The following is a 10,618-nucleotide window of genomic DNA, read 5'->3' on the forward strand; positions in this document are numbered from 1 at the left end:
GACACACTCGACCTTTGACCTCCACGTGAAGGTAGCTGCAATTCAAGTTAAAGAAGAGGTAAAAATTAAACACGCATTCACACATTGGTGACGTCATTATGTACAATCCAAAAATGATTGAAAAGACGATCGCTTGAACCACCCTGGACTGTGATATATGTTTTTTCAATTTTCTGTCACTGCCACTAGAGGGCAGCAGCTATCTATTTAGATTTAACATAAATGCTGATCGTTGGACTTAGTGTTGGATTTATTTTAGTTAGAAAATTCTATCATCCCAATAAAATATCTCATGAACTGGTGAATTCAAACTGGACACTGTCATCACTCTACAAATGTAAACACAAGCAAAATATACAGAATTATGTTTATTTCCGCGTGTATATATTTTATATATAATATATAGAGAACTGCGATAACAATTAACAATAATGAACAATTAACAATTAACATAGCAAGTTGCACAAAATATAGATATACATAAAAATTATGTATTTGTGTGCATTTTAATTTTGTCGTATGGATTTTAAAGGCTCGTCTATGGAGCATTGCAAACTAATCTAGTATATAATATATAAATACCAGTTTTTTTATATTAATAAATATTAATTGATTGTATAGATACTAAAAGTAAGACGTTTATTTTAAACTGTAGAATATTGCCGGTATGGGATGAATGCACGCAGACTAATGCTGGTCAAGTTCATCTCATCAACCTTTGACCCCTACTCTCACCTCTTACCTTATCCCCAGCATTAAGTATTAATCTTAAACCAACCTTAACCCTCACCGTAATGTAAATCTAATCCAAAATTTAAATTTAACCTGTAAATCCAAACCCTAAACCTAACCCTCAAAGATTTGGTGACCAGCAAAAACAATCCACTACTGGATGGATTTTCCTCAATCTGGCATTCTCTTCATTTGGTTCCTGTAAGTGTTGTAATACTAAAAGGACACACCCACCCGTACGCTTGCATTCACACATACACACTCACTGTACACGGCCACATTGTTCTTAGCTGAGCCAGCAGCTTGTGTCCACAAGCACAATCGACTTAGACACCTCCAATTAGCCTTCTACACGGCAGAAATCCCATTACAAAATATGATACTGTAAACGACAGGATAATAATCCAGCTCTGCTAATCCGAGACCCGGGTGCAAGATGTCTCTGGGTAAAAAAATAATCTTAATTCACACTTTTCCACAGACGTTGCAAACTAAACACCTATAGATATTCTTACTCTTACCGTAAGTGCATTTCACTGATATGTTCACTTGTGTGTTTAAATCTGTGCACATGTACTTATGTCACATTATTCCTGCTTTCCCCTCCCCCAGACGAATGCCGCCATAAGATTTGCCCCAATGCCTCGTGCATTATCCACAGTTCCTCAAGTTCCCTCCGAAGTCCATCTAATCTGAAGGCTGTAATCCCCTTGTTAGTCCTGCAACAGTCTGCTAGCTACATCTGCTGACCCGCTGACCAGCCCGCCCTGCTGGGCCGTCCAACCCCCAACCCCACCTTCCCAGGCCCCCGCTACCCCCACTATCCTATTAGCTAAGTCCTGGCTATACAGCACTTTAAAGGGATGTGTTGGAGGTAATCCGCACGTTTAGAGTTTTACCCTCAGCAAACCTTGCCTGTAAGCATCCCGGACAATACACCCTAAGTGCTAAGCCTATTAGACTCCATTAGCTCCCAGGATGTCCTAAAAACACCTTGAGGATAAATCTGGGGATGCAATCGGTTTATGTGGAGCTATGTGGTGCGAACACATGCACCCTGCCTCCACCTCCTTTTCTGCCAATGTCACAACAGCTTGCATCAGCAAATGAGGAGAAATATATTCCTACATCAATGTTTCTCTAATTCCCAAGTGGGCTCTCAGCTCTGAGCCTCTGGGCCTCATGTAATCTATTATCCCCTTTACATTCTCTCCACTGGGAATTAATGATTCACATTTTTATATGGGAGACTATAAACAACTGCGCATATCTCAGGATGATGAGGCTGGTTTTGCCCTGAAGCCAGTCCGGCCGAACAGCTCACACATTTAACGATTAAATCTTGAAAATAATACAATCAAAATGGAAAAAAATTTATATAAGTTTGATCCATGACTCAAGTGCATCAAGTGAACTCGTATTCAGATATAAGAACTATGAAGTTAAATCCCCGGCCTGTGTTAGATATTATTATTATATAATGGTTATATATTACCATTACACTCCTGTCACAGAGCTAGACCTTGAGTCTCCCAAAAGATAAATGCATGAAAATATTTGAGAAGCAATTCAGAAGGTAAATACTAAACACTCAATATTCAGTACAAGTGCCTTTTTTCATAATTGCAAATATTTCAAAACAGTTTCTCAAGTTGTGATGTCCTTGTTTCTTTTTGTAGAATATAACCAAAGTTTGAAATATTATTCTGTATTAAGTATGAAATACTGGAGGATGTATCAATGTTTACTGTACAAATAGTTTTTACCACATGAAGTTGAAGTAACTTCACTCAAAACAATCTTTGGTAGGAACTTGCTCAGAAACTTGCTTCAAAAGTAAACATGATGGCAAAGTTACTTCTAGACCCCACTGTATAAAACACTGTGTGTATATATACACCCTTAGTATGTATATATAGAGAGATATAGATATGAGTGTGTATTTTATCAGCTGATCATATATTTACATGTTAAATCTTAATCTGTAATTAGCAACTGTACTTTTTAGCTATTTTACACTGATGTGATAGACGACACAGCATCCTACTCAACATACAAAATCACATAACCATCACATATACCAAAACTTACGTAAACATACCATAAGAGACACTAAAGACAATATACTGTGTGAGATTTGCTGATAATGAAACTGTTAATAATTCTTCTGTGAATAAATAATTTGAGAAAGGAGATATCTCATCGACTGCTGCCATCAATCAAAAAACGCAACTTGAGACACAGATTAAAAATCTGCTTTAATATGAAGTAGACAAAAGGACTTTTCTTCTACCTGGTGAAAAGAGTCTTTGATGATTCTGTAAAAAGCCGTCAGAACAGAAGTGAGCTTTATTAAAAAGTCTTATTAGTATTTCAAAGAGCGCAGGGTAATTATTTCTCAGAGAAATAGCTCAGTGACCTGAATGTAATGATACATAATACATGAGCAGCTCAAACTGAGGAAGACCTGTGTGAACTTTGTGCCATTTGGAGAAATCCGTCATAAGACCTGTTTGATCACAGCTAACACTTTTACAGGGTTTTGTTTTAAGACTCTTAAGTGAAGTTGAAGCCTTTTGAGACTTTGTGTTCTGCTGTAAACGTTGAATTCAGCCCTGGTCTCAAACGTGTCAGAACCTCACACCTAAACGTTAAGAGGCTGCAGCTTTAGTGAGTGAAACTGTCGTCAAAGGTGAGCTCGACAAACACTTGTTATATTTCCTTAAACAAGCAGAGGCCACACCGCAGCTGCCAAATCCAGGGATTGGGCTCCTTGGATTTACCGTTGCCTGGTTAATCTCATTACAAGAATGAATTAAAGGGAAAAATTGCTGACGACTTAGATGGAGCCCTGAGGAGGTCATATCAGACAAGACAGAAGTATTGTCTAGTCCTTCGCTAATCCCCACACACACACACACACACGCGCACACACACAAATCTGAGATTTTATGAAACATGAACGGTAAATGATGAACTGCAGGTTTTTACTTAGTTATTTAAAATTGACTTCTAATTGTCGCAACCTCACATGACAAAGTGCTGAATAAGAGGATGATTGACTGCATTAGATTAAATATTGTTATAAAATATTAATTAATAACGTAAACGTCGATGTCAGCACAAAGAATTTCAGATCATGAAGACGAGAGGCCAATTCACGATGTACTTTAACAATTTTTTCATTATCTTCAAGTGCTATTTACAGAATCTGGGCTAATTATTAGGTTAATTATACAGATTTCAAGGTTGTTCCTCTAATCGCATTGGCCTTTAGATTAATCACTTACTGAGGGATCAGACGCCCTTTATACCGCTTACTGTGAACATTTTGACAGTTTGACTAGATTTGCATTGTGTGATGAAAACGTTTACGGTCTTTTGCTATCATTTCTGATCACGGTATAATAAATGGATTTTGTGTTTTTTCACAGGAATAACAGCAGAATAAATGTTATTCGTAGCAACAACTGTAAATACAACCAGAACAAATAAGTCACAAATAGAAGCACAAGAAAAATGAAATTGGGAGATGAGAAGTAGAAACAGAGAGAAGTTGATGAATGACTCACCTTCAAGTTCACACCAGTGAGCAAAGTTCGAACTGGTTTTGTCCCAGTTCAGGTTTTAAAAAAGCAGGTCACAAATGTAAATGAAAGCCTTCACAGATCTCACAGAACGCGTCGCCCGACTATCACTTACAACTATCCGGCCTCCCACTAACCAGTCAACCTGCTCGGAGCGCGGTCTGCTGCCAGCTAGCTGCCTTAACTAAAGGAGACCTGTTAAATACCGATTCATTTCATCTCCATTAGCTGGCCTTATCTCCTGTGGTAAGCCCTCCCTGTCCTGACATCACTGTGATCTCCCATCCAACTGCTCGCTGCACATTGCAACTCATGTGTAATTACTGAAGCAGCACTGGTCCTAAGCGTGGAGTGCTAAACCTCTTTCAACGTTTACCTCACTAATCCCTTGTTAGCACTTTAGGCCATAGTTAAGACACCTAAATGCTTAGCTTCCTTTTCCAGTGGCAAAATGGCCAACCCCTCCTTAAGTGCTGTGCGGCCACATGCAGGGCGGCTTCATGATGCAGCTTGACGACCTGGTAAAACCATGCAGATCAGTCTTGTTTTTGTTTGTCCCTCATGTCTCGTTTGGGTGTCAGAGGTATTGTGCTCCCCAGGGTGCCACAGCGTTGACCCAAACATGCTTGGTGGTAATTTGCTAGAAATCCGACTAAATGTTGGCCGGATCATCCTCTCAGACCTCTTAATCTGACAGTTTGCGCTCACCAGCCGCTTACAGCATGCGCCTGCACTTCTTCCTTGAATGGTGTTTTTTTTTTTTTCTATGTCTGGTGGCAACGAGTTGAGCACAGTTGGTCGACTTTGCGGTGATGCTGCCAAACAAACAACACGATGTGGAGGGTGAATGGAGAAGAGCTCCTCTCTCCATCTGCAGTCTGCCAGGTCGAGACACTGCTGTGTTGCTCATCACTTACATGCACATATATAAGAACTCTAATACAACAGTCCTGCAATAAGTAATGAAAGTAGTTATCGATTATAAAAATGTATAGGCTCACATCAGTTTAATAAATGTCTCAGATTCCCAGAAGAAAACAGCCTTTGTCTGTATTTTCAGTGTCAGAACATTTTATCAGTTGTAAATACTTTACACAATAAAATATGCATATAGACAGATTTTTTTTAACATAATTTAGTTAATTTTAATTACAGTAATATGTGTATATATATATACAGGTGTGTTTTGATATATATTATATACTCTGTGGATGTGAATATGACCTGACCTCAGCCTTTTTATATTTATTTCTAATTTCCCCTCTTTTGAAGCCTTTTGTAATCTCTGATTTTTTTAATGAGCTCTACACAGATAAAGTTTATTATTAATATGAAACTCTGTTTTGACATCGATGTGGAGCATGTGGAGACTAATCAGGTTTTTAGATCCAGACAGAACATTTAACTTTTAACCTCTATTAGCGCGACATAATACAGACATCCATGTTCTCCTTAACGACAGCTCCCACTGTGAGGGTTAAGTCGGCCTCCAGTCGGCCGTGTGCTGACTCGACTTGAAAGTCCAACAGGCAAATAATCAAGCAACCAAATCCTTTTCATAACTAAAAGGAGCTGTGATGGGATTGTTGAGGCATTTCACTCTAAACTGCTTTGGAAACCTCACGGTGGCGCTAGTCAGTGAGGCTCGCCACAGTGGTAATGACCACAAAACAGAGGAGGAGAGGAAATAAGAACAATTACACATTAATATAATTTCTATAAGAATAACAATTGTTTATATTCTATTCTCATGAGGTGAATCCATTTAGTTGTCGGTATACTTTTATTTTATACTTTTATCCTAAATACAATACTTAAGGTACATTTAGCTGAAAATGTGTCTTTACTTTTGAATACATGTCTTGAAATCACTGATTTAAATACTTTGTCTTCCCCTGTAGCAACCATATGAAGCAGTATTGGTTTTAAAAAATATAAACAGTGTAACAACACCAGATTTACCAGCAGATGTAACATTAATATAGTATTACTATTAGTCACTATATGGACAGGAGAAAAACTCAGTAGCTTTATTTCTCTGAATCCACTAGATGATATTTTTACTAAAAAGAGGAGAAAAGAAACACACAAATGAAGCACTTGGGAATTAAGTGAGTGAGCTTTAGGATGTGTAAACCGCTAATTTAGGAATCTCCTAGGTGTAAGCTTTTTATGAGGGATTTTTGCACCAAGCATTACAGAGTCACAGTGAGGCGAAAGGATCAGAGCAGGTTTAACCTCAAGAAACAGGCTCAGCTATAAATTCACTGGGCCGGTGCAGATTCAAACACCACCCATCCTCTAATTACAGCAGCAACCTGGGGTCCGGGCCGTGTGTGTGTTTCCTGTTTTCTTTCTCCTCCATCGAATGATGACTTTAATGAAGCTGTAATCCCTCTGAGGTGGAAGCATTATGTCTTCTACGCCTGATGGAAATCTTGTTTAGGTCATGATTACGGTGAGATCCTGGATTGTAAGACTCTTCAGGATCAATAATCCCTTGTTTTGAATGGGGCTAAGTTCTGTATATATGGGCTGCTTTTATGTATTCTATCACAACCGCATAATGTGAAAAAGACATTAACGGTTCCTTTGAACCTGTAGTTCATAAATTCACAATATATATTTCATGCATAATCTGCATTTTGTGAAAGTTTTCACAGAATATCTCATCTTGAGACTAATACAAATGTGTGTACTGAATATTGTTGCTATCCATTCAGTAGTTGTTGAGATATTTCCATCAAATCCACAAGCTGTGGCTCAGAAGAGCAATAACCTGAGGACGGTGGTGGAGGAAGTACTCCAATATTTTACTCAAGTAACAGTACAAATAAACAGAGAGAAAAGTACCCGAGTAAAAGTACCACATTAGCTTTTCTAATTGCCTTTCGATATACTTCAATTAAAAGTAAAAGTACTTACCGAGCATAGCATTAGAGCTGAGTCTCAGCACTGACTTCTTTTGAAAACATTTCAGGTGTTTCTTCTTCATAAGTAATGCTGCTGCTGCAGGAGGCGGGGTCTAATGTTACCTGCTGCTCTGATTGGACCAGTGGACCAATTCCCCTCTGGATATTGAGTGCTTTTACAAATATACAAATAATGTGAACATATATGGCAAGGCGTAATGAAAGTGTAATGGCGTAAAACGTGCTGATATTTGCGATGGAGCAAAAGGGAAAAGTACCTGGATGTACTATAATGAAGTAAATGTACTTGGTTGCTGGTTTGATCCCCAGTCTGTGTGCCGAAGTGTCCTTTGGCAAAACTCTGAACCTCCAAACTGTCCCTGTCGACTGTGCTGACAGTGAGATGAATATGTGTGTGAACTGGTGATTGTAACTTGTATTGTATACAAATTTGAGTGGTCGATGAGACTACAAAAAAGCACTTTACAAACACAGTATAGTACAAATACAGTTATTACTAAATTAAAAGCTCATGTTGACGCTAGAGGGAAACTCAGGGGCTCATTAAATCCATTGGGATTCATCATCTGGGTGAATTCATGTAGTAATCACTGTGGTCGTAACAGATATTTTGGCATTGACCAACCAACCTTTGTCCAAACTGTAATAAGCTCCTGTACAGATTTCTCACATCCTCATATGTATCGAGCCTGTGTCTGTGTACAACTCTGACTTTGTCTGTCCTCTCTTTCTGCGAGAGGCCTGTTTAAACAGGTGCCAATTCCCACATACACTCACAATAACCCTTCATGTAAATAGAAATGGGGGCGGGGGGGGGGGGGGGGGGGGGGGGGCACAACGTGGTCGCTGGTGCATAAAAGCACCATCGAAACTCAGCCCGTCACTGCTGCCCGGTAAATACAGGTGAGCTGGCCCACAGCTGTGATTCTCTGATGTCTCCTGAGGTGCTTTAGTTTTCAAACTGAATCAGTGAACTGTGTTTTTTTTTTTTGTATTCTTCTGCTCTCTAAAGGTTGTGGAGAAAAGATGAACGCCATCCAGGTGATTTCCCTGACGCTCCTGTCCGTCCTGGCAGCCAACGCCCAGGTCATCATGCCCGGCCGATGCCCCAAGCCTGCTGTTCAGGAGAACTTTGACACTGCCAGGGTGAGCACGGAAACCATTTCACCGTTATTGCAGGAAAACAAGGCTGTGTTTTCTTCATCTTTTTTGTATATTTAGATCCCATAAATGTACAAAATAAACATCCGAGGCCAAAATTTGATACCGACTAGACGTGGCACTAACAATGAGCTTTTCTGGCCCCTGTGGTTCCTCTGCAGTATCTTGGTAAATGGTATGACTTCCAGAGACTGCCACACGCTTTCCAGAAGGGAGAGTGCTGCACTGCCACCTACAGCCTGCAGAGCCCTGGAGTTGTCGGTGTCCTCAACAAGGAGCTGCTGTGAGTATCATGTACACACCTGTAATACATTAACAGAGAAGAAGGCCTTCTCTTGAAATACAATTAATAATAGATCCATATATAATACTCAATTATAAGTTAAAGTCCTGCATTCAAAAGTAAACGTTTAGGTGTGTTATCCACAAAATGTTCTTAAAGTATTAAAGGTGTGTACTCACTATACAGTTCTATCAGGTCATAGAATATGATTATTACTGATACGTATGTACACAGCAATATTTTAACATCTATATTTTCTGCCTGTGTCTTGGTCAAGATGTGTGACTCTTTGTAACTCAAAATAATAAACAACAACATTTTGTCACAGATTGTCTCTTTTGTTTTTGGACCTTTAAAACCAGGATGAAGTCAGTCAGGTGGTGTCATTTCAACTGTTGATGTTTGTATTCATTAACATTTCACCGTCTCTTTTAGTGCTAATGGTTCCATCAACGCCATCAGCGGCTCTGCCACGGCTAAGAACCCCTCCGAGCCCGCCAAGCTGCAGGTCTCCTTCTTTGAGAGTAAGGACTCCACATTTGTTTCAAACCTTCTACCCTGGATAGATTATTCCCACACTTTATATCCCATTCGAGCATCATTCTTAAAGATTTCTGTATAGTTGAAGCATATGGGACATTTGAAATCCTTGCATTAGACAGTGATATTTGTTATCTTGACTTTCTGTCTCTTTCACACCTCCAGACGCCCCCCCTGCCCCTTACTGGGTCCTGTCCACCGACTACGACAGCTACTCCCTGGTCTACAGCTGCACCGACCTCGGCGTGCTGCACGTGGACTTCGCCTGGATCCTGAGCAGGGAGCCCACCCTGCCCGAGGAGACCATGGAGGAGCTGCACAGCGCCCTGTCCTCCATCGGAGTCAGAGTGGACAAGCTGCTCACCACCAACCAGGATGCAGCTTACTGCAGCGCTATGCAGTAATCCTGATTTAGCCTACAGACCCACTCACCGCTGTGTGTTATGTATTGTGCTGCTTATGACTGTGCTCTCACTGGTCTTTATGTCACTGGATGTCTCTTGCAAAGTCAATGCAATAAACCTATTCAAACTGAAAGCCAGATTTTGGTGTCTGTTCTGTGGGCCTCTGTTTGGATCCGATGAAATACAATTTTGATTATTAATGAACTAGGCAGCATGATGTTCATGTTGACGCACACATTAATTACTTCTATTAATCATAATTAAAATAGAAAATAATCTAAAAAAAAATATTTAAGACTGTGCTGATTAATTACTGGATAATTTTGGATCTTTAGGCTTCAAGTAAAGTTTTGAGTTATTAGTGTTTGGCTGAACTGATCACAAACTGTAATCCGCTGTAAACAGAGGTGACAAAGAGGACTGAATTGTTTTATGGGGTCACAAGCCAGTGGTCATCAGTAACTGGGTTTTCATTATCATGACCACTGTAGTGGGAGGTTTCACGCCAATGTCTTGAGGAGCAAGAGTCATCTTCTGATTTGTGCTTTGAAAGAGTCCTTGATTTGAGGTGATGTAGGTTAAAATAAACAGCTTTTGAAGTTGTGATTATTAATTTTTCCTCATGGGCCGAAACCATAGACTGTAAATAAACATGGATGCAGAGTCAGGGCTGGAAATTGTGCACCTTTATTTTCTTAATTTCAGTGACAGTGAGACACACAATGACATAGCATTTATACGTCAACAGTGCTGCCTTAGAAAATCCATTGAATTTGACATTTTCCTAAATCTCCTCAAGAGTTTGGCCATGGAAGAGAAGAACCTGACTAAAGATCCTTTCTCTTTAGGTGGAGTTGACGTCAATTGAATCCTCAATTCGTCAATGAAGATGGAGTCAACCATCTGTTGTTCCATGACTTGCAGAATCTCCTTCGCAGTGCCAATTTTCTTAACCAGTTCTCTGTACACAGCCTTGTG

General features: G+C 39.7%; 1 protein-coding gene across 1 annotated transcript; it reads left to right on the plus strand.

Annotated features, from left to right (window-relative positions):
- The first annotated feature begins 8,128 nt into the window (after positions 1 to 8,128).
- On the plus strand, positions 8,129 to 9,640 carry LOC128454061 (apolipoprotein D). The gene is made up of 5 exons (XM_053437221.1): positions 8,129 to 8,155; positions 8,265 to 8,398; positions 8,575 to 8,696; positions 9,132 to 9,220; positions 9,402 to 9,640. The coding sequence occupies exons 2-5, from the start codon at positions 8,279 to 8,281 to the stop codon at positions 9,638 to 9,640; spliced, it is 570 nt and encodes a 189-aa protein (XP_053293196.1). The 5' UTR covers positions 8,129 to 8,155; positions 8,265 to 8,278.
- The last annotated feature ends 978 nt before the right edge of the window (positions 9,641 to 10,618 follow it).

The sequence above is a fragment of the Pleuronectes platessa genome, chromosome 13 (genome assembly GCF_947347685.1).
Source record: "Pleuronectes platessa chromosome 13, fPlePla1.1, whole genome shotgun sequence".
Lineage (NCBI taxonomy): Eukaryota > Metazoa > Chordata > Actinopteri > Pleuronectiformes > Pleuronectidae > Pleuronectes > Pleuronectes platessa.